The sequence below is a fragment of the Trichosurus vulpecula genome, chromosome 5 (assembly GCF_011100635.1).
Source record: "Trichosurus vulpecula isolate mTriVul1 chromosome 5, mTriVul1.pri, whole genome shotgun sequence".
In the NCBI taxonomy this organism is placed as follows: domain Eukaryota; kingdom Metazoa; phylum Chordata; class Mammalia; order Diprotodontia; family Phalangeridae; genus Trichosurus; species Trichosurus vulpecula.
In genome coordinates this window covers 246,430,041-246,455,608 of record NC_050577.1, presented here as the reverse complement: position 1 = coordinate 246,455,608, position 25,568 = coordinate 246,430,041, and the positions used below count along the sequence as shown (strand labels likewise).

Below are 25,568 nucleotides of genomic sequence, written 5' to 3'. Positions count from 1 at the left end.
AAAAACATTATGACAAGTCCTTATAGATTTTGAATGTCATATTTTTATTAGCAATATTTACGGCGTAGTTTTCCCTAGTCTTTCATTTTTTGAAATTGTGAACAAATTGGCACTCTGTGTGTCCAAAATGCACTGCCTTCTAATTTCCAACTCTTAGAATTGTTTATCTTTCTTCAGAACTATGCCAAGGTAGGTGAAGTCTCTTCTGCTCCCTCTTGTTCATTAGTGATTTCTATTTCCTTAAATTATTTATTAGTATTAGTATTTAGTATTTATTTGTATTTATCTGCCCTTGCATGGGACTTTGCACATAGTAGACACTTATACCTATGCTAGTTTTAAAACCAATTTTCAAAACTTGTTAAATACATTATGTACAAACATTGTATCCTATTTATAGACTAAAGAAAATATTTGTTTTTTCCAAGAGTCATCTTATATGTAAACCAAATTTTTATTGAATCATTACTATATGAGAGATAGCCTGTTGTTTGTGTTGATGATCAGTGTTACATTTTCAGTAAAACATTGAAAAGATTGTAAAGATAACCTGCTCACTGTTGTGAAGGAGAGATGCCAAGAATGAAAGATCCCAAGTAATAGGTCCCTGTCTACAAGGAACTTACAACCTACTTGGGGAAAAGAGACATAAACCTTTGAAAAGTTAAATAACAAGAGAGTTCTACACAATAACAAGAAAACCCATGATTAATTGCCCAATGAATGGCATTTAAAGGATATTTGCTCTGTTGATCTCCATGTTTAATAGCCTTTGTAATTATTCTCATAAAACCAGCTAGACTCCTCCATTTGTGTTCTGGGTGAGCTAAAGCAGGGGCTATCCTACACAGCGAGGTCTCAGGAACATTAAATGAATTGGCTATATAGCTCTGTATTTCCATTATACCTGAACTTCCAAATAAATGTTTCTATTAAGCAGAGGACTATGAATACTAAAATTCCATTGCTCCTACACATTGTTCCAGCTAGCTGTTTCTTTATCCTTCTTAACCTTTCTTGGAATAAACTGGGTCTCATTTTCTCAAATCTTATTTTCTCAGGTTTAGGTGACCCTTTTGAAAAGGCAGTCAAATCTAAATTGTATTTAGCTGAAATTAATGACATTCTAACATTTGAAGGGTAATAACAGCTCTTATTTATATACAGCACTTTAGGGGTTTATAAGGTATAAGTCAAGTTTGGCGAGCATTTCAATTTTTCATCATTTTCTAGTATCTTTATGAGCTTTGAAAAGTAAGCTTTGCTCTTTGTAACCCCCTTTCTCCAATTTTCATTTTTCTAAGATGAAATGAATGCATTTGAGGAAGATTAAATAAAGACATTATATTAGAACATGAGCTTCTTGAAGCTTTTACCTTGTATCTGAGCAGCTATTATAATGCTTACAGTAGGTAAATGCTCATCGAACTGTTGAATTAAACACACACACACATACACACACACACACACACATACACACAGTGTTAACAGTGATTGCCATGCTAGTTTTAAATGAGATATAACTAAATATTTTTTAATGATTCACCTAGGAACATATATTCTTCTTGAAGACCAAGGAGAAATATTTCTTCCAATCTCTTGCTTCACTTCTAGTGTTGACTTTTTAAATTTTTGAACTCAATGAGATCATTTTGAATATATCTTTTAAGGCAAAAGCTAGACCTTAATAATATTGCACTGGGCCATCTTCAACGTAAAACGTAAAAGGAGGTCCTACAGTTATGGAACATTAGTACTACCAATTGTTGGAAGGACTTTGAAGACTGGACCTAATTGTACCCTTATGCTTTTTGAGTTTGAATTTTGAGTATTTACAGTTAGAAAATTATTGCCCATAAGTGATAATGAGGGGTTAATTTTACTGACAATAAGCAGGGATTTGACCATGTGACTTCTATTAAAATTAATGGGGGTCATTGCTAGAACACTGTAAATCTTTACCATCTATGTTCTAATTATTAATCACCATTAAAACAGTAGAACATTAGTGTTATCGCCATTCCATGAATTTTATTTGAACATCATTAGCTTTGAAGGAGAGGAACTTTACACACTTGGAGTAAAATTATATCGAGTTCTGGGCTTTGCATTTTAAGAAGGACATTGACAAACTGTGGCATGTTGGAAGGAGAGTGACCATGATGGTGTATGGGCAGGAAAAAAAATAACACATGAAGGACTAGGTTTATTTATCTATTGAAAGAGAAGATGCCAGAGAAGTTCTTATTATGGGGGGTTGTGAGTTTCTTTTAAAAGAAATTATGTTGCTACCCCAATTTTAGTATAACTGGTTTCCTTTGTAAGTGTATTTTATAGATGGCACAGTGGGTAGAGTGCCGGCCTGGCATCAGGAAGATGTGAATTCAGATTTGGATTCAGACATTTATTGTATGGCCCTGGGCAAGCCACTTAACCTCTGTTTACCTCGTTTTCCTCATCTGTAAATTGGAGTTGATAATAATACCACTTACCACCTAGGGTTGTTGTGAGAATGAAATGAGATAATAATTGTAAGTAGTTTAGCACAGGCACTTGGTAAGCAGTATATACACACTACATACATACATATTATTATTATTATTATTATTATCATTGTTATTGTTAATTTAACAACATTATTCTGGGAAGGTACTGCTAGGTTTCACCAAACTACCTAAAGGATCCAGGGCACAAAAAAGGTTAAGAACCCCTGTCTATGAGGAGAAGTGAGAACAATCTTCAAATATTTGGAAGTCATATGGATCAGGGGTTAGATTTTTTTTCTACTTGGTCTTAGAAGCCAGAGTTAGGAGGAATAAGTAGAAAATGCAAAGATAGACTTCAGCTCAATGTAAAGAAAACTTTTATAGCAATTATTGATGTTCAAAAGTGGAATAGGCCACTCAGGAGGGAATGAATCCTATAGCACGGAAAGCCTTCAAGTGGAGTCATACTGCTTAAGGATATTCTGTTGCAGGATTGAGGTCAACTCTGGCTTTGAAATCTCTTTCAATTCTAACAATGAATGCCAGGTGATAGGGTTCTGGTCTGTACCAGTAGGGTGCATAACTGATTTAAATGTGGTTCTCTCTCCCAAAATTTGTGATGCTGAATATTAAGAATCTCAAAAGAAAGTCTGAGTCAATATTCAGTTCCCAGTAAACTGAGTCATTGGAAGGTTTATTAGGTATGTCTAGGGAGCTATCACCATAGGGATCAAGCTAGAAAAGGCTTACTGTGTCACTAGAACGCACAGCCAAATAGTGTTGTTTCAGAAAAACATCCAAGGCAGTGAAAGAATATTGTGTCTCTTTCCAGTTAGAAAGAAACCACATTTTCTGAGATATCTCTAGAGCAAGAGTGGTGCTTCATTTTGAAGGCAAAATCTCAAATAAATAAAAATGACAAATTTTTCCCAGTGTAAGTGTTTGTTTCCAATTCTGGCAGCAAAGTAGAGATCTGTCTAGCACATCACTTTCTTCTTTGGACAACCTGCAGTCTTCAGGAGGGTAAAGGACTGATGATCAGAATAACATATGTGCCTCCCCAAAGGTGATTTCATTTGGGTTGAGCAATCTATTTAAGGATACTGATCCTTCTTATGCCCGGTGAATTACTAAATTGAAGGAATCCTCTATTAGTCTTCCCCAGTAGTGAAACTGTTTTTAGCTTTACACATTTTGTTTGCTGGGGTCTCCTAGAAATCCCTTTCTGGATTTCATTCCTAATTTGGAATGGAGCCTGGCAGCCTGTACAGCAGGAAGGCATTCTAAATTAGGAGCTGATCAGCAGGCATTTTGTTCATCTATAACCACATGTTAATGTTTCGTAAGAGAGGAAGGGAATGTATAATACTGATAACAGATACTTACGTAGGTTTTTAAAGTTTACAAAATGTTTTAGACGCATTATTTTATTTGTAACTCATAAAAGACCTATGAGACAGATAATACAGGTATTATTATATTCTCTTTACAGTTAAGAAAAATGAGAATGTTAAATGACTTGCCCAGGGTCAGATAGATGGAATTTCAGATAGAAAGCTTGAAGGGGCCTGAGAAGCCATAGATACAAACCCACTTTACAGATTAGGAAACCAAGGCAGGGACTTGCCAAGGGACGTATAGCTGTCTGAGGTAGAATTTGAACCTAGGCCTTCGTGACACCAAGTTGGATTACCCATCTACTATCTCATACTGCCTCTCCTGGAGTGTCAGAGGTAGGATTCGAATCTGGCTCTTCCTGACTCTAAGCTACTTTGTGCACCACCTCATATCACCTTCATAGACATGTACTCTCATCTGCTATTTATTCCAATTGTTCTGTGTCTCTTTGGAAGATTTCACACCCATCTGATAACTGAGTGAGATCTCTTACCCACCTATATTTTAAAAGTGGAAAAGGATCTGATTTAAAAGACAGTTCTCAGCTATTAGAACCAATGAAAAGAATGTCCTGTTTTTTAAGCATGTAAAGAAAAATTTGTCATGTTTTGATCACACTTCCTGAAACAGATGACATAAGTTGTTATTAAGGCAACAGGCAAGTAAATCACTTCCCATTCCTTGTTTCAACAATGCATACTGCTGTCCGGCTGGCTTGTGATTCTGATTTAAACACATGATTCAAAATGACTTTGGTGGGTTGTGCTGCTTGTGGATTTATGGGACGCTTGTATGTGAAGCTTTCATGGCTGTACAGCAACCCTGTCGTTTTTGTGACAGAATCGCTTTGACTGGTTTTAGATTTATGATGGAAATAATTCAGAACAGAGTAATAATTTTCCCTTGGCAATTACACTACCATTTGGTACTTTGTCGCTAAGGGGAAAATGAATGTGCTGGTATCTAACCATGAGTTCAGTAGCTTAGCGTGGAGAACGAACCAAGGTCAGAATGTCGCAGAGCAATACAACGATGCTGTCAGTTGCATCTCTGTTCCGTCTGCCTTATTGAGTCCTAATGTAATCGAAAGATCCCATACAACTTCAGTGGGAATTTTCAGATGACGTGAGGTTTTTAACAAGATATGCACTCAAGATGCTTATCAGCTTTAAAATTGTGTGTTCTGGTAAGACTGCCTCCCCCTCTAACTTCCAAAGCAGCATTAAGAGCAATGAGTAGAAGTTATAAAAAGGCAAAATTAGGCTTCATGTAAGAAATTGATCCATTAACCAAAAATCAACAAGTATTTATTAAGTGCCTACTGTGTTCTAGGCACCTGGTAATGAAATGGGGATACAAGACACCTCCTTCAAAACAAACAAACAAAAAAAAAACAATGTTTACTCACAATGAGGTTACAGTCTAAAAAACAAAACAAAACAAAACAACAAGACTAGCTATTCTAAAGCAGAGTGGATTTCCTCAAGAGATAGTGGATTTCTGTTTATTGGCAACCTTTGAGCAGAGGCCAGATGACTACTTGTCCAGGGCATTGTACCAGTTGGCCACTGTCATCCCCTCTAAATCTGAGATTCTTTGATCTTTGATTAATACAGCTATGCTATAGTACATTGCTCTACTTAAAGCTAGTCTCCATGTAAAGTTGATGGTGGACCTTCATATAGTAAGTCATTCAGCAAAAAAAGGACTTTGTAAGCTTTCCAACCATAAATCCGTGGTTTCTGAATTAGTACTTTTATAGCCTTGCCTATTGCCTCTCTTGCTAAGTATTTTGCCAACCATTCGACTGTGGTTCTGGAGAAGGATCCCATATACTGAGATTTAAAAGAAAAAACTTTGTGAACTCGAGTTAGAAATACTTTAGCATCAGTTCCAGACCTCCCATGTCTGACTATTAAAGCAGCCTTGAAAACTCTTAATATGCTAGCCTTAAGCATTCTCTGGGACAGGATTAATTGGGTGCTATTGCTTGGCTCCACCTATGCTGAGTTCCAGTGAGAATTCCTTTGACACTGCTCTGACACTTTGATGATGATGATGGTAATGATGATTGATTGATGATGGCCAACATTTATTCAGTGTACTTGGCAAAGTACATTATGTACATTTCCTCGTATGATTCTTTAAACAATGCTGTGAGGTCAGTGGAATTATTATCCCAGTTTTACAGATAAAGAAACTGAAGCTATGAGTTTAAGTGGCTTGCTGAGGGCTGCCCAGATAGTTAGTGTCTAAGGATTCCAAATCCAGCATTTCCTAACCATTCTGCTACCCACCTGCCTCACAAGCCCTTCTTCTGACCTCGAATGTGGTGGGTTGGGGGGGCATTTCACCTATGCATTGGCATGTTCAATGCTTGGAAAATAATATGCTATCCTTTAGAAATGCATTCCTCTTGGATTTTTTTGTTGTCCTCCCTTCAGATTTCCAGTGCTCTCATGCCAGGGACTCGGTGTTCTGGGGATTATTAGAAATGGTCTAGTAAAATATCAGTGCCTCATATAGACATTGATGTCTCAATTAGCAAATCCTCTGGGATTGAAGCTCCTTAATAATAAAGGTAGTCACATCTTTTAAAAAAGTATTCATAAATCACATACATCAGAGTTGGCATAGAATACAACTCAACATGTGTATACCTGCCAAGCTGCCAAGGGAGAAAGAGGGAGAGCATGATCAGTTGAAGAAAGTCTGATGGCTTCAGAAGGAGAGATTACATCCAGCTAAATGTATTTGGTAAGTATGTAGAAAGAGAATTAACTATGATCAGCCTGCCATTTACTTTTGATACTGAGAGGAGCGTAGGTGACTGGGTTTTCATATGTTTCTTTGTGGGAATTAACTTCCTTCCACATTTGGCATCTTTGGAGATTAGAGAAGGAGCAATTGACTGTTAAGTTAATATTTATAAAAATGTGGTACATAAAACAAACAGATACTTTCCGACCACTTATATTTTTGGTTCACACAGTTCAAAGTAAACAGGGTAAACCACAACAAATATGAATGTGGTAAAATTTGTCTTTGATGTCACCAGTTTCCATCATCATCATTGTCATCGTCATAGTCAGCATCATCATCACATTATCGTAGCCGGCATTTATATAGCACTTTAAGGTTTGCAAAGCACTTTGTAAATATTATTTCATTTAATCCTCACTATAACCCTGGAAGATAGGTGCAATTATTATTTACATTTTACAGATGAAGAAACTGAAGCAAGCAGAGGTTAAATGACTATCCTTTACAACCCTCTGGGAGAAAGAACACTTACCCCTACCCTAACTTCACTATTCAAGCTCCTAGCCTCTACTCGTTTATGATCCCATCTCCTTTATCCATACAGAAAATACTCTGATATTAGCAATTCATAATTAGTGGTTGACTAGCACCTTAGTGAAAATGAGTTTTGGTTCTTCTTTTGTCTCAATGAGGTTTTTATAGCTAATTGTGGAATGGAAGACTATCCTTAGTTAAAGGAATTCTAGGTAGTTGGTAGCAGGGGAGTAATGAGTGACTCTAGAATTACAATATGCCTAAGACCAGTACTAAAGTTGTACCTAATTCAATACTTTTATTGTACATTGGGAGAAGTAATGAAGGGGGAAACCCTGGCTATCTTCCAATCTGTGTTCCAGGCTGTCTCTTGCCCTTTTGGGAAAAGGAAATTCAGAAACTCTCTTTGCTATAGCTATTAAGGACTCATTTCATCTAGTTTGGTAGCACTGGATTATCTTGATCTTCCTCCCCCTGACAACCAAGACCTATAGCCTGCTCTTAGCATATCTCTTCCAGGAAGCCAACCTCCCCCTAAATACTCTTTCTGTTTCTTTGTGATGCTTTTCTGTGTGGTGGTCTGAAAGTATCTGTTTGTTTTATGTACCCTCCACAACCTTAACTCTTTCTTTTGCTCCAGGAGTCCCCAAATCACCATTTTATGTTTCTATTTGTTAAACTACCTCTCTAAATACAAAATATACATAAATATAACAATTTTGGAGTGAAGAAGGGAAAGGGATGGGGACTCACAACTAAGAGAATTAGGAAAGCCTCTTGATCAATATTGTCTCAATCAATACTTGAGCATTTGTTAAGTACCTGTTGTGATCCTGACACTCTAGTAGACACAAGGGATACAAATAATATACTACAAAAATAAGACCGTACCTGCACTCAAAATATCACACATTCTACTAAATTCTCTTATAAGCAAAAATTTCTTTGATTGTTCACATGATCCTAGAGTCATGTAATTAAACGCCAGTGTTATAAAACATTTCTGCTTCCTTTTCTGTTTTGATTCTCTCATCTAATTTGCATACTTATGCAAATCTCATTCCCCTCAATACCTTATAGAAGGTCAGTAAGGGTTGCTGTGGCCAAAAACAGTCATCCTTGATGACTAGTCTGTCACCAAGAGCTGATAAGGTCCTCTGCATTTAGCTAGATTGTTCTAACAGATTTGTGATCTCTCACTTGGCCATTGTAAATCTCTTGAGGGTGGGGACAGTTTCATTTTAATCATCCTCACTTCACTACAGGGCATCTGAGCCAGAGATCCCCATGTAAAATTTATTTTAAATAGAGCCATGTGCTTGTTTAATGTTGCTGACTCACCAATATTTCTGGTACTTCTGCAATATTGATAATTCAGTTCAATACAATAACACTTATAGTGTGGTTTCACCAAAATATGCTACATTCCATCCTTTCTAGAGTGATTGGTAAGTTTGTTGATCTAAGTTTAAAAAAAAATCTGGCTGTCACTTGTATTCTTTTGAGGCCAGAAGAGCTGAGATGAAGAAAATGAGCAAGTTCTTCCTCGTTCCATACTACAGACCCTTTTTGGTAGCCTGGCTGAGTACTAGATGAAGTTGTCTCTTCACTGGCTTGAATAAAGGGGTTGGTTCATCTACATTTCACTGAATCTCTTTGACTCAGATTTTAGTTCTAGTATCAAAGTAGGTCTTCTGTTTACATGTGCAAAAATAATATGAAATGGAAGACATAGTCACACAAGCGTTTTGTTTTGGGTCATTCATTTGATTGCGGTAGGGAACTTTCTAGAATTCTAGAAATTATGCCTATGGAGATATGAAACTTATCTCAACCTAAGAGATTTAGAGAGTTGTCTAGGGCAGCGCTTCTTAAACTGTGGGCCTTAGCCACATATTGGCAACAGTAAGAGGTTTTTGAATGAGCAATGACCAAAAGTAATTAAAAATCAAATGCATGATGAATCTGAGGTGTTTCTGGCAGCGCTTGCCAGGGTTGCTTCTGGCAACTTCGCTGCAGCCTTGGTTCTGAACACAAAGAATGTGCACTTTGTACTTCACATACCTTCAGTCCATGCATCGAAAGTTTAAGGAGCCCTGAGTTTAACCTTTTTCTGATCAAGAATCCTATCTCCAACAGGATTGCATTGATCTAGCCTTTGTCTGAAAAACTCTAGTGAGGGAAAAATCACAACCTTGTAAACGTGGCCGCTCTACTCTGGAATAGCTTTAATTACTATACATCAAGCCAAAATCTATGTTTTTCAAACTTCCATCTATTATTTTTCCCTCTGGAGCCAGGGAGAACAAGTTAAGTCCTTTTTCTATATGGTAGTCCTTCATATACTTGAAGACATTAGGCATGGGAGGAATGCTATCTGTCTTCAATAATGGTAGTAGTAACTAGCATTCATATGGGCAGCTAAGTGGCACAGTTGATAGAGCACCAGGACTTAAGTCAGGGAGACTCATCTTCCTGAATTTAAATCTGCTTCAGACACTTAGTAGTTGTGTGACCCTAGGCAAGTTATTTAATTCTGTTCGCCTCAGTTTCCTCATCTATAAAATGAACTGGAGAAGAAAATAGCAAACCACTTTGGTATCTTTGCCAAGAAAACCCAAATGGGGTCACAAAGAGTCAGACATGACTGAAACAACTGAATAACAGCTAACATTTTGCTCCAAAATTTAGGAAAACTGTTTTTCAAGACTGAGATGTCAAATGTACTACTTCCAAAACCGATTTATATTTTATACATTTTTCTGCTCACTTCTGCCCGTATCCTCCTTCTTATATTGATCATAGTATCAGTAGTAGCAATCACAAATATCATTAAGAACCAATTATACACACACAACTCTAAACTACTTAGCTTGTTCACTAACATTATCTCTAAAATATTTAACTTGGTAATGAAGCTGATTAGCCACTTTCCTAATTAAATACTGTTATGTATCTTGACAACAAGCAGGTTGAAATAGTGTGTGTGAGTGTGAAATCAAGTGTGTTGAATTATGCATTATTCACTTTACTTATATTACAAATGTATCAGAAGAAAGATTTTTGGAGAGTATGGATGGTTGTGCTGGGGGGAACCTATTTTCTTTTGTAACGACTTCTATCCTTCCATTTAATGAAATATCTTCTACTCATTACCTTGTGTTTAGTTATTACTTAGCTCCTCTCCCACACATTTCTGGTATATCTTTCCTTTTTGTTCCACTATGTGATGTGCTATAGAAAAGTCTTCAGACCTTGATTCTACCCTTCAAAATTTTGCAATCAAAGAAAATTTTGAAAAATTAAGATTTTTTTTTCAAAATGGGAGCATTCTTTCCATTTACTTTAGGCTTTACCTCTAAGATTTGTTGTTGTTGCCGTGGTGGTGTTCAGTTGTTTTCAGATGTGTCTGACTCTTCATGACCTGATCTGGGGTTTTCTTGGCAAAGATACTGTGGTGCTTTACCATTTCCTTCCACTCCTTTTCCAGACAAGAAAACCGAGGCAAACAAGGTTGAGTGACTTGCCCAGGGTCACACAGCTAGTAAATGTTTGAGGCTGTATTTGAACTCAGGTCTTCCTGACTCCAGGCCTAGCGCTCTATTTACTGTGCTCCATAGCTGCCCACCTCTAAGATTATCTTTAACTTATCTCATATTGCATGTTTTCTCTCCCTTTAGACTGTGGGCTTCTTGAAAGCAGGGGTCGTTTTTGCCTTCCTTTGTATCCCCAGCCCTGAACATGGGGTTTGGTACAAGGGTGGGGAACCTGTGGCCTTGAGGCCACCTTCTAGGTCCTCAAGTGCAGCCCTTTGATGGAATCTAAACTGCACAGAACAAACCCCCAACCACAATAAAGGTTTCCCACCCCTGGAATTTTGGCACATAGTAGGCACATGCTTGTTGACTTGAACTGAGCTAAATCTACTGATTTCTGTGTATGTTAGAATCACATGATAGAGGCAGAAGGAACTGTAGGCACCATCTATTTATTCCTACCCCTTCATAAAATCATAGATTTCAAGCTAGAAGGGACCTCCAATGCTAATCAGTCCAACTCTTCGTTTTGCAAGCCAGGAATATTTAGTTACTTGTGCAAGGTATAGCAGATAATCTATATAAGAAGCGTGATTTAAACCTAGGTCCTCTGACTCTGGAGCCGCTGCTCTTTCCACTCCACAACACTGCCTTCATTTTACAATGAGAATACTCAGACCCAAAGTGGCCGTGTGACTTGCCCTCAGCCACACAGGCTCATTAGCACCTGAGCCAGGACTAGCATTACCATCCTCTGATTTGAAGGTCAGTGTCTTCCCACGTCAACACCTTAATGTCATGTACAATTATACTGCTTCTCACAGTAAATAGGTCCCCTATTCCTGTTCACATGAGGTTGTCAGAATCTTGAAAATTCTAAATTGCCTTGCTAAATGCGCTAATGCAGTAGTCTTATGTAGTCTTAAGAACCTGTCTTGGCCTAAAGTCATCAAATGGGTTTTGGGTGTTTTTTAAATAGCAATTTGAAAATGTATAATGGATGAATTACTTGCATGGAGTTCTTTGTGGGTATTTATGAGATTGCTCTTTTTCCTTATATGTAAACTGAAGGGTCCAATGAAATTATTACTAAGGCCCCTTGCTATACTTACGTGTTGTATTGTGGGGCAGATGTCAAGTGGAGTCAAGTCTTTGTGTCTAACTTGATAAGCTACAGTTATTCACTTACAAATATAGGCGACAGATGTGTGTAGGATCCAGATGGCGAACTGGTCTCTCACTTAGTAGATAAGTCCTCAGGAGTTGCCTGTGGCAATAGAGGTTAAGAGGGTTGCTCAGAGTCACACTGGTAATAAGCATCCCATGCTGCCTCTTTATGAAACTAAAGAGCAAAAAATAGGGGATCTGAAAATAATTTCCATCTATTGAAGAGTTTCAGAATCCTAAATCATGAAAAATAGAAGTATGTGCATATAGCATTATTTCTCATGTGAAATGGTGCTTTCTTCCGGTGGGTTGTCGACAAATCCATGAAAGAAGGCTTTAAATATGCTATTTTAAATGCTGCTCAGCAGGGGACAAAATTACTTATTAAATTTTAGTTGACTTAGTCCAATTACATGACTCACTTCCAAGTACACTTCTCATACATAGGCTGTTTTAAAAACAGAAAATGAAAAAAAAATAGAGTTCCTTTATAAATTCTGCAGATGTGAAGAACTTTAAAATTGTAGAAGCTTAGGGTCAGAAGAGACCTCAGTAGACTAACCCACACTCTAAAAAAGAAGGCTTATAGTACTGCACTCCCAACAAGTGGCCATTTGCCCTTTGCTTGAAGCCCTCCAGTGAGGGAGAACCCAAGAACTCCCAAGACAAGTGAAGTCCAGTTTTGGATATCTCTAATGGTTAGGAAGGTTTTCCCCTACATCAGGCCTAAATTAGATTCCTACCACTTTCACCTATTGCTCCCGACCAGGTTTGTCATTTTAATTCCTTTCTTGGTCAACCTCAGTAATTCTAGTTACTGAATACAACCTGAATCACCAGGACTTTATTAGGACTCACATTTTATTAATTCCAAGAAAAATAAAGCTATAGATAATGAATCAAGTATTTGCCTTTTCTTTATCACAGACTAAATACTTTTGTTCTTTTCAGTACTTGTACAATAATCAAAGATTTATTAAGTGGTTACTGTGTGCCAGTGACTTTGCTAAAGATATGTCAACCCTGACCAAATAACCAAGGAGCCACAGAAGCTCTGTAACTCCTGTTAACTCTTAAAAAAAAAAACAGAGAACTCACACAGGGTATCAAATCCACAGTTAACTCTAAAAGTAAAATGAAACAAAATAAAACCAAAGAGCTAACAGTGGTTATAAGCAAAAATCTTCCTTTATTCCATTGGAAGAAGGAAACTAACCACATATGTGCCGGAGCCCCCTCTAGTAGGAGACCTGCTTTAGTGTGGACAAATCTCAGTATATATATGTGTGTGTATGTACATATATACCTTTATGTGTATATGTACACACACATATGTGACTATGCTGAGCTGTAGCCCTGACAATGAGGGGTAACAGCAACACTGAGACAAGTTTGATTAATAGCAGGACTTCATGACCAGGATAGGGGTCCTACAGGTGCCTCTCCAATCTTAGGGACCACCTGACGCTAGTATGAAACAATTCTGAGATTTTGCTGTGGCAGAGTTCATCCAGAGGGTGAGCAAAATGGATTGTTGCTATGCCAAGCTCGGGGCACAGATTGCTCGATGGGCCTTAGCTCTGGAAAACAGGTGTCTCCTAATAGAAAAAGAGATGAGTAAAAAGAGAGAAGAGTAGTCTTGGCATGGGGATCTTGACAGATATAAATACAAAGAATGAAACAATCTCTACTTGCAAGGAATTTACATTTTAATGAGGGTGATAATGAGTACAAATATAAGTACATAAAGATACAGAAGATAAATCTCAGAGCAGGCTTCTATAATTCGTTTCATGACCCAGCATGGTACGGTGAAAAGTGTGCTGGATTAGAAGTGACAGGATCCAGGTTCAAATTCCACCTCCCTTATTTACCAGCTGTGTAATTTGGAGCAAGCCAATTAAGCTCTCTGGCCCTCTGTTTCTTCATCTGTAAAGTGATGAGGTTAAACTAGATAGATAACCTCTAAAGGTTGCTTCTCAGCTTTAAGCCTATGATTCCCATGAAGTACAAATACAAAATAACTAAATACAGGAGAGTAGGTTTTTACATAAGCACTTATTGAACTGAAATGAATTTTTATTGCCATTCATATTCTTACTATATTGAGCCAGAATTTAGGGGAAAACCCCAAAATACCTGAAATTGCTCTTGCATCAAGATGGATTCTTTATTTATTTTTCTGATTGTTTTACTCATTCAATAGCAGTATATTTATATTATAAAAGCACTCTGTTATGATGTGAGTGAGCACTGAGTTTTGTAATACTAGGGCAGCTACAGGGTACAATGGATAGAGTGCTGGGCTTAGATCTAGGAAGACCTAAGTTCAAATCTAGCCTCAGACACATACCAACTGAGCAAGTCACTTAACCCTGTTTGCCTCAGTTTCTCTATTGGTAAAATGTCAAACCTCTCCCGTATCTTTGCCAAGAATGCCCCAAAAGTGGTCGTGAAGAGTCATACACTACTGAAATAGACCAAATAAAAATAACACTTCTAGGTTTGCAAAGAATTTTACATCCATTATTTCTTTTACTCTTATAGAAACCTCAGGAGGGAGTAATTATAACTCCTTTCATGCCTATTTTACAGGTGAGAAAATCAATCAGCAAGCATTTATTAAATGCCTACTGTGTGCTAAACACTGTGTCAGGCACTGGGGAAAAATACAAAAAAGGAAACAATTTGTACTCTCAAATAACTTAGCTCCTAATGAGGGAGATGAATAAATATTTAATTATATACAGAATAAACATAAAGAGAAAAGATACGAATAAGTGTGAAGTGGTTAAATACAAGAGGATTAGTCAAAAAATAATAGTTAAAAATGAGGTTTAGAGTAGTTCAATAACAGACCCAAGACTACAGAACTAGTAGATTGGCAAAAATTGAATTTGTTAGTCTACTGAATCCAGTGTGCTTGCATCATGGCTTTCTCAGTCCTACTCATATTAGGGCTCAGAGCCCAGGAGAAACAATAAGACATTCATCTCAATAACCTTACATAATGTATACAAAACAAGAAAGTCCTTCCCCAATTACTTCTCAGCAAATCCCATGAGTATCAATTCACTGATTTGTTTATATAATAACTCTACAATATTTCCCCCAAAGAAAATGAAATTTGGTCACAGTATTGCCACCAGAAACTTGTACCTCTCCCAAAAGCTCTGTACTGATATGAACTGGGTTCAATCTTGGAGAGGAGTCAGGTTTTTATCTTCTCTGTGGCTTATTATGACCACCCCAGTGTTTTGGGGAAAGTCTCCTAAACAATGCTTAGGGGCCCAGCTAGATGGCACAGTGGATAGAACACTGGCCTTGGAGTCAGGAGGACTTAAGTTCAAATGTAGCCTCAGATAATTGACACTTACTAGCTGGGTCACCCTGGGCAAGTCACTTAACCCCAACTGCCTCTCAAAAATACCCCAAAAAGACAAACAATACTTAGATGTCGCTAATGTTTAAGATATCCCCTAAAGTTATTAACCTTTTAGACAGGTACTAACATATAAAATTTTGTTTTTTAAGAGGACCATGACATCAGGAAAATGATGACATGACTTGCAGGACTTTGATTTGAGTGAGGGAGGGCTGTGCAAGATCACCAGCCTGACTTTCTCCTCCAGAGCCATCTGGGTCCAGTGACCTGATATTCATCAGGAGGACTGGAGATGCCCAAGGATGCAAGGAGAGATCCTGGCCCTTTTAGGTTAAGGCCTTTTCATGTGCTCACTTAGAGTGAGGTAATGGCCCATTCATTGGATAGGCATCTTTAAGAACTGAGTCAAGAGATGGCCCCTTTAATTAGAAAAAAGAAAAAAAAAGATTAAGCTGGGAGGGGAAGACCCTCAGGGTTGCTCCTCAAAAGAGAAACAGTTACCATTGACATTCACTCTGAGCCAGGAGGGCCCAAAATACAGACACTAAATGGAGCTTGGGCAGGGACCTATTGTGGTTCAATCTAAGAGTGAACTGGGTCAGAAAAGAGAAAAAGAAAGAAAGGCAGATTTGTAAAAACAGATTTGTAAGCACACGTCAACAAAGTACTTAAAACATAAAACAATAATTTGTCAAACCTGTTACACTTTGTCAGGAAGTAAACACAAGCTCGTAGGGCTGTGGAGCTAATAAAACACTTTAAACTCTCTGCACCATCTGTAATACTCACAATTTTGGATCTCCTTGTAAGTCAGTCCATAGCTTCAGCCTTTTCAGCTCTAGCAAACTCTTGCCAGTTTCTAATGGTGGTGGGATTCTGTGTTATTGTAGGCAATGCTTCTCACTGGGTAACCAACCACAATTCAACAACCTAGAAGTTTTCAAATGCATGAGATAGGTGCCAGATTATAAAGATCTGGCTTCAAATTGTTGTTCAGTCACCTGTGCTTAGGAAAGGAAACAAACAAACAAACAAACAAAAAACACAAGAGGCGGCCAGAGATTAGAATCCCAGTCTCAAGCTTGTGTAGCCAAGTACCTTTCCTGGCTTCTATGTGCTTAGACCAGCTCTAGCACTAGGGGGAGGCTAGAGAGAAATTCCCCACGTCTCACTAGAAGTCAAAGGGAGAGGTGGTGGAATTATACTGTTCCTTCTATCTTCATTCAGTTCAGTTCATTCATCCAGTATCTTGATTCAGTTGTTCCAAGCTCAGTCTGACTCAGTCCCCTGATAGTTGGAACAGAATGAGATCAGTAAGTCATTCAGCAGTCAACAAAAGGAGATTTACCTATCCATAGAAGGAGGATGGTCAATAAAAATGCATTGGGAATACCTGGGTTGATTCAACTAAGTCCTCCTGACGCCAAGGCCAGTGTTCTATCCACTGTGCCACCTCGCGCTGGGGTGGTCATAATAAGCCACAGAGAAGAGAAAAACCCGACTCCTCTCCAAGATTGAACCCAGTTCATATCAGTACAGAGGTTTTGAGAGAGGTACAAGTTTCTGGTAGCAATACTGTGACCATTCAAACTCAGTTGCTATCAAGATCCACCAACCAGCAATCAGGGAGAGCTTAGAGCTCCCTATGGCTGTTTTCTAGTTAGGCAACCAGGAAGTGATGTCAGCAAACTGAACCTTTTGTCCTCTCAGCCTATCGAGTTTTGAGAATGGTTTCAATACTTTTTTAAAGGAAATATGATGTCCACTTGCATAGGGGAATGGGGAATTTTAAGCTATTGTTCTCACCATAGTTGTCATGACATTAGCATGTCAAGGAAAATGAACAGTATCTCTTGTCTCCATCTGTGAGATTAAGCCCTGCACCAGTTTAATTCAGTCTTTTAGTATTGCTGTTCCTTGGAATTTGTACACAGCCTCAAGGCAAATCCATAGCTGTGTAAGTATTGGCCAGTTGCCTCCCTGTGCCTCTGTGTATAAATACGGATAGTACTGGACAAATTTAAAGAGCTCCACTATTTAGTACTTTTTCGAGGAGCCTGATAATGGTCCCCAAGGTGACATGGCAGCCCATTGTGAAAAGAGATAGATTTAAAAAAAGAAAATTCTATCCTTTTAATACATGTAATTTGAACCCAATTGAAGTCTCAATTGGATTTTCATAGATGGCTGTGAAAAGTGATGCCACTTTTAGTGGGCTCAGCTCCAGCCCCCATGCCCCCCCCCCAACTTTAACCGGGTGAGAGGAGGCAGGTTAGACTTTAAATATGGGCCTTGGGTTTTATAGCAAAGTTTGATTTGGAAGTACCACCAAGGAGGGAGCCATAGTTCTAAGAGACTCAATCTCTTGCTGTTCTAATTTAGCCACCCTTTGGAAAACAATCTGAACTAAATGTCATTACCCAGAGCTACTTGAAAAGTAAAGTCGACAAATTGAGCAGCCTAAAGAATGCCACTTCAATAATCAATTATTTTCAATTACTTGTGACCTCTGGACACTTTGCCATGAAGGAAAATATCTGTGGTTGTTGATTTTGTAGAGACTGGAGGAAGTATAGAGAATAAGGTTCTTTCTTTCTTATCAAATATGCATTTCGATATTTTAGTATTCATGAACATTTTATAATTATCAGAATCCACATATATGAAAGGACATTGGTATCTTGCATAGGACTGTATTACATATTTATACACATACATATGTATTAAACCTCTTTAGTATGTAAGTGATTTCATTTTATATCTCTTTTAATGTGATGACTATCATGCTTCCTTCCTTTAATGTGTATAAAGTAAAAATCCTCATTTTTGCATCATCATATATCTTTGCTGCATTTAATTAACATTAATTTTTTTTATTTTTTGGATCACACAGAGCTGGCTATTTGCCTCAGAATATTCCCCTGGAGATTATCAGATACCTTTCTGAGGAGAAGGATTTTCTTCCGTGGCATGCTGCCAGCCGGGCCCTTTATCCCCTAGATAAATTACTGGACCGAATGGAGAACTACAATGTCTTCAATGTAAAAGATGTATTTCTTTTGTCTTCAATTCTCAAAAGATGTACTGGTTTATCATCATAGACTATTGTGCAACTGATTCAAAGTTATTTACTATCTCCCTAATTGTTTCTTTTGTTAATTTTGTCATGTTTTCCTGTGGGTATGTGGTTTCTAGTATTTGAAGAAGAAAAGACAAGCTGATTTGTCCTACACTGAAAGTATGTAACTTTAATGTTATAGCGTTAAAAAAAAATACAGACAAACAACCCACATCCTCCTAGTCCAAACTTATTTCCCTCTAGTTATAGGGCTCTTCACTCACCAAGGACTGAAATAACCCGGGCAGAGGGATTCTAAAGATCTTAACAGGATACCGACAATTGCAGTAAAGATTGTTAGTCATTATTTTTATCCAAAAGGGCATAGTGAATTCAATTCACTTCCTTAATTAACAAGGATAAGATCAACATTGAGGCAAAAGCCCATTCATAATTGGGTCCAAGGGGATAACAGTGCAGCAAACAATAGATAATCCAAATAGACAGGAAAGCATGACAAACATTCCAAAATATACTACCTGAAAAAGCTTACCTCCACTGGAAGCTGGTTGCAAAAACCAAAATATTACTGTTGACATTAACTAATGGAGAAATTTCATGACCATTTCAAATTAGATTAGTATTGAGTACTGCTAATGAGCATTTGATATTTCATTTTCTCATTACCAATCTAATTTTGGTGCATATGTTTAAGTGTATTTGTATGCAGTGTTAACTTTACACGCTGTTTTCTTTCCTGTGTTCATTTTTAAGAGCTCAACCAGTATCCCATAAAATAACCTCCTTTCCTATAACATATTGACTATCCTTTTAATTAACTTACAGTCTCAGTATTGTTTAAAACTAGATGACTGTAGCATAAAATCCTTTTAATGGAGGCATCTTAATTCCCAGATTGTCCTTAGAGTTGCTCTTTTTTATTCATAGTTTGCCTACACAGATGCAAGTCTGTTTTAATAAATAAAAATGGCGACATTTGAGCGTAGACGGTTTTACCGCTACAACTTCTGTCTAAGGCCTCACAACGCACATGCAAAGAAATGTGTCATTTTAGTGATGGCATAATTTTTTCACCTGCTGGAAGAAGACACATTGCATTTCTCCTTTTCTTCCAGACACACAAACATGTGTGCATGGAACTTATGGAAACGTAAGATTTATTCGATCTGTATATATTTGTCCTTTAAGATGGTATATCATGTCAGACACTTCATTTTCAGTAGCAGTTAAAAAAAAATTGCTTGGGCTACCATTTTGGTGCTCTTCTTCCTGCCTGAAATTAAAGTACATTCAAGTAAAGAAGAGCATGTCTTAAACTGCTACTGATATGTAAATGTACCAGGAACTGAATGGATATTAACTATGGACTCCTAATGAATGCTCTCTGTATGTTATGATAAATAGCACTGTTAGGTCATCGGGTGCACTTGTGTAGCCATTTTTTTTCTCTATGTCCTTGTCATTAAGTGTATCTATGCTTTTTCCATAATTTACATGTAAGAGCTACATGTGTGCATATGCATGCCCCTACACAGTGCATGCAGAATGTTCATCAGAACACATTTCTCAAAATTCATTATGAAGTTAAGACTTTGCTCTATTTTTCAGCATTACCTCAAATTTTTCTATATTAGAATGAAGTAGAGTGTCTTGCATACTATAAATGCTTAATAAACGTTGCATTTCTTGAATTTGAAATGCTCATCTCATAGGATATTACCATGTCTGTGGGCAGACAGACGTTTGTAAATAATCACGCTCACAATGTCAGACATTTAGTTTTAAATGCTCAATCTTAGTGGACAAACTAAAATCTTAACACTGACACTACTTTTTTTTTATTTTCCCTCCCCTTTTAGGAATATATTTTAAAACAAGTTGCAACGATGTACATCAAGCTTGGATGGCCAACAACTAATTTTAATGGATCCCTTGTTCAGGCATCTTACCAACATGAGTACTCTTTAGTTTTCTTTTTTCTATCTCTAACCCTCAAAACTGTAGTTAAAAAAATAGTACCAATACTATTGGGACTTTAGCAGCATGAGACAGTCTTACTTTCATTTCTCATCTCTCATTTCTCTCTCTGGGAAGGATTGCTGCTGTGTTAATACAGTTTCTTTTACCTTGTATTTGAGAACAAAGATATTTTTCTTGCTCTCCTATAGTTTAAGTTCTGTCTCCAGTGATGTTGGGATCAGAACCCATGCCCTTGTTTGTAGTAATGTTCACACAGCAGGTGTGTCATATATTTAGTTCGTTCATGGGCTGTCTAACTGGTTCTTATTTAGCCCCATAGTATTGTAGAGTCTAGTTTTAATTATGTTCTGATATACAGTTAGTGACCATATTTACTGTCTTCCTAAGGATAATGATATAGAGGGATGAAATTGCCTTTTCACTTTTTAAAAAAAAAATTCTTTTCTTTTACTTTGGTAATATCCAGAGAGTTACGGCGCGAAGTTATAATGCTGGCATGTAGCTTTGGTAACAAACATTGTCACCAGCAGGCTTCGACGCTCATTTCAGACTGGATTTCCAGCAACAGGAATCGGTGAGTTGAACAAGAGTTGTATTTCCACAAAATTTAGCCCTCTTGCAGACTCTGATGAGTAGATAGATAGCTACAGCTATAGCTATAGATAGCTATATGGAGAAAAATAGATATAGATATCTATATCTATCCTTTCACAAACTGTTAAAACAGACCAAAATTCCATTCCAAAATTCATTTTAGCCAAGTGTAATTGTTTTAGGTACTAAGTAATTCAGTGTTGAAAAAAATTAAAGAGGAAGTTACAATGTTGCAAAGATTTAGAGTTGAAATAAAGATGAACTTCTGAAAAACTTGAGCTATCTAAAAGTGGAATAGATTCCTTTAGGAAGGTAGTAGGTTCCTTTTGACTGGAAGTCTATATGAGGAACCCTAATATCACTTCTTAAGTATATTCTTGAGCACATTCATATTCATTCTTAGTGCACAGTAAGTACTTAATAAATGCTCCTTCCTCCCTCCCTCCCTCCCTTCCTTCCTTCATTGGTCTAGATGACTTCTGAGATCCTTTCTAACTGAGATTCTGTGAAGCAGTAATTAAGATGAACAGGTCTGAGAAAGACATTGGATTTCACACCTACTATATGCTGTTGTAAGGCTTTGTTTTATTTTATTCTATGTTTTTGCCTTTCACACACAGTTCAATAATTTGGCAAATATTTGTTAGGTACCTGCTTGTTGCCAGGGTTTGTACTTGGCATGGGAGATAGAAAAACAAAAGTGAAATGGCTCTTGACCTTAAGGATCTTATATTCTACAGGGGGAAATAACATATGTAGAGATAAGTAGATATAGGATTTATACAAAATAAGCAAGAAATAATTAGGAGGCTCTAACAACTATGAGAATCAGGAAAGGCCTGTTTAGATGGAAATACCTGTATGGATCCTTGAAGGGCACTAGGAGTTCAAGGCTTGGGGAAAATTTATGTGAAGTGGTGATGGGAAATGGAATTGCTTTGCTGGAATTCATAGTTTTAGAAGGTGACTGATGTAAAATGAAGGTTGTTTAGAGCTTGATTTAATACATATTAACCAAATACAACTTACAGATTTGGTTTTTTATGTAGTGGAAGCTACATCCATACAGGGGCAGAAAATGGGGCAACAATTAATTTTTCCACTATGTAAGTAGACAAGACATTTTTTGTGATGAACATTCTTACTTTGGTAGTGTTGGAGATAATTCAAGTTAGTTATCTAATTCAGAATTTAAAATAATTCAAGTGGTTGTAAATACATTGGTTATAATAGAAGGTATATAAAGTGTAGATTTTTTTGGCTTTTCCTTTCCTAGACTTTTGGCTTCCATTATCTAAAAATTTTCCTACTGGCTTTTCATTCTTGTTTCAGTGATATCAGGTGAACAAAATAGCTTAAGGCTACAGAATTAGAAAAATATGATTAAGATGAAACCTATTATAAAAGAATAAGTTTTCAATATTTCATGAATATATTGGTCCATTGAGATATTCATCTCATGGTGAATTGACACACTTTCCAAAGGAAAACAGGAATTGCACAGAATTTATAAATGGACACAGATCACAAACATAGGGCTGCAAGGGCCCTTACAAATCATCTAGTCCAAATGCCTCATTTGGCAGAGCAGTAAACTCAGACTCAGAGAGGTTAATTTACTTGCCTAAAATCACAAAGGTAATAACTTCCTTTTTTCTTTTCCTCCTTTCCTCTCCTTTCCTCTCCCCCTACTTCTCCCCCCTCCTCTACTCTTCCCACCCCTCCGCTCCCTTTCCTTCCCTGATTGCTGTGCCATGTTAACTTTGGGAAAATGTGGTCAGGGGAGGTGACAATCACAAAGTGACACTGGACTGATCTATAGTCACGAGTTGGAGTTCACTTTATCAATATCTTAGCTAACTTTTTTTAATAATATAAAAGAAAAAAAAAAGTTTCCTTGAGGCATCTGCATTTGAAATGAATCTGGCTTCCTCTACACGGTTACCTGAGACTTTGGCAAGTCTGAGATTCAGAGGGAATGGGAAACTCCAGGAGAGGAGATGCGTTCTTCCAGTGCTGATCAAAATTAGATGAGAATCATTGGGAGATTAAATGACTTGCCCAAGGCCCTACACTCGCTCCTAGGCTCCTTAGCTAACTTTTAAGGAGGTACTCACTTTGTTCAGAGGCATAACATAAGCCCGTTCCTAGATTTTGAAAGACATTGCCTTCCTCTGAGGAACCCTTGCCTACCTGGGCTTTTCCTTGGTGTCCAGGAATGGTTTCTAAGCCATCAGGATAAAAGATTAAATCTGTAATCTGTTTTCTAAGACATTTTATATAATTTGTGATATAGTCATTATTTAATCTACAAAGTATTAGCCAATAAATATTATTCACAGTTGACTATATAGGACAACATGACTTTACAAATTCTTTTAGAAACTTATGGTGTTGTGCCAAAAAAAAGCGAGCGAGACCCGGATATAAATTTGGATGTGGATTTATTCAAGCTCGCTACTGTTAGGAGTAATGACTCAAATTGAACAGCCCCGAGCAGGGGTAGGGACAAGGTACTTAAAGGGAAAGAACACAATTTGATTTCCGTGGAGATGGGAACACAAACAGTGGGACAAGCTGAGGCAAGATTATTTTCGTGGAGAAGGGAACACAAACAGTGGGGTCTGTGGAGATGAGAGTAAAAACAGTGGGATGAGCTGGGGCAAGATGAGAAACTGGAGGGGGGACAGGGCATAACATTGGAACTACTGGGTTGGAGGTGGCTCTAGGGACCATTTATTTCTCCTTGGTACTTAGACCACCAATCCGATCCAAGAAGCATGTAGTATATGAATGCTTTCACAAAGCCAAGTAGTTATCTAGTCCCTGCTTGAACATATCTACTGATAGGCACTTTAGGACCTTGCAAGGAACCCATTCTATTTTGAGGAAGCTCTGATTGTCAGTAATTTCTTCCTAGTATTGAGCTTAAATCTTTCTCCCTGTATTGTTTATCCAAAGGGCATGAGAAGAGAATTCTTCTTTGGGCTTATAGCTCAATTTGCATTTATCTTAGTACAGTGCAAAGTATAGCAATTATTTAATAGAGGTGCTTTTGAGATTATGATCAAAAGTGTAAATTATCCTTACCAAGGGTATAGCAGTTTGCTGATTCACTCAACAAATGAGTCCTAATTTAAAGATTATCAATCCATCATAGCTGTTCAGTGAATACTGTTGATCTTCCTCCTTATATTCCCCAAACAACAAGTGACATACATACACACACATGTATATGTATAAATATAAAATTTTCTCTTTGCCACCACTGGTAAGTATTGGACATTAGGCTGGTCAGGTAAAGAATCACTAAACTACACATTATACTTAGGCAGAGGATGAGACTTTCTGCTTGAAAAGATACTGAACCAAAATCTACTTCTCCTTTATCTCAGTGTCCATGGATACCACCATGAAAAGTGAAGGAGAGAAGGCAATTTGGGGTATATCCTAACCACAAAGAAAATCTATAGCATGAATAATTTGTACTTGGATAATTAGAAGTTGATCATAGCTACCAGTGGCCATTTAGAATTGTTCCTTTTACTAAAGATCTCAATTGGAAAAAAAATAGATTGAATACCACCTTTTTATAATCTGTTGAATCTCTCAGAACCCCAGGCAGCGTCTTAACAGTATATCCCTTTAAGTTATGGATTTTTTCTCTAGTTCTACTCTAACAGAAAATGGGAATCATCCAGTTTTCATCATCCATAAAATCATCCTTCATTTTTGTGAAGACAGCAATTAAATCACCCATCATACTTCTCTTCTCCAGGCTAAATATTACCAATTCATTTAACTTTTACAAAGTTATAATTTTTGCAAATGCCTTAAAAATCATTGCAACATTCCATTTGACTTGAAAATTGTTCATGTCCCTTTTCCATCATTAATCAATTTCCTGATTCCTTCTAATTCTTACCATCTCTTTGTACCAGCCCTCATATCTTCAAACTTAAAAAAATCCACAAGTACCTACCTAAAACCAATAAAATAAGGATTGTTTACACTATATAGTTTTATGTAAAATTGACAAAAATGAAATTGAGCAATTGATAAAAGGATTTCATTTCCACACAACTCATGGTGCAATTTCCTTTGGGCTTACACATCATGGCAAAGATTGCATTAGTCTTTGGGGAAGCCATCTGACAATTTTGGGTCATATTAAACATGCAGTCCACTGAAGTTTCTTAGGATTTTTCAGATTATATGCTACTAAGTCAAATCTTCTAAGACTTCCCAGAGTTGGGAAAGTAGTCTCTGAACCATGATGTGGTAGAAATGTAGCCATGTGCTGTCTCAGGCTTTTATTATCACAAAAATTAATGTCATTCGATTCAGTTCAGTTTATTAAGTACTTGCCACAAAGTTGAAAAGTACCTGCCTTTAAAGAGATTCTAATATAAAATATACACAAATAAATACGCTACATAGTAGAACGTATCAAAAGCCAAGGCAATGCATAAACTGCTATAAAAATTTGGGCAGGAAGAGCTTGTTTTCAAGATGGGAGTATCTGAGAAGACAATTGTGGAGAATGTGGGACCTGAACTGGGTCTCGAATCAATCAGTAAACATTGATTAAGCCTCTAATACTCTCACTGAAACAAAAGATTGAAACAGGTCAAATTAAGAGGGAG

At 37.2% G+C, this 25,568-nt stretch overlaps 1 protein-coding gene across 1 annotated transcript in view; it reads left to right on the top strand.

Annotated features, from left to right (window-relative positions):
- The window catches only part of TRHDE (thyrotropin releasing hormone degrading enzyme), a 245,548-nt gene that overhangs the window by 172,015 nt on the left and 47,965 nt on the right, over positions 1 to 25,568 (top strand). The window contains exons 10-12 of the mRNA XM_036758545.1: positions 18,163 to 18,310; positions 20,208 to 20,305; positions 20,795 to 20,902. Coding sequence (XP_036614440.1) covers positions 18,163 to 18,310; positions 20,208 to 20,305; positions 20,795 to 20,902 — 354 coding nt within the window. The remainder of the gene's footprint in view (positions 1 to 18,162; positions 18,311 to 20,207; positions 20,306 to 20,794; positions 20,903 to 25,568) is intronic.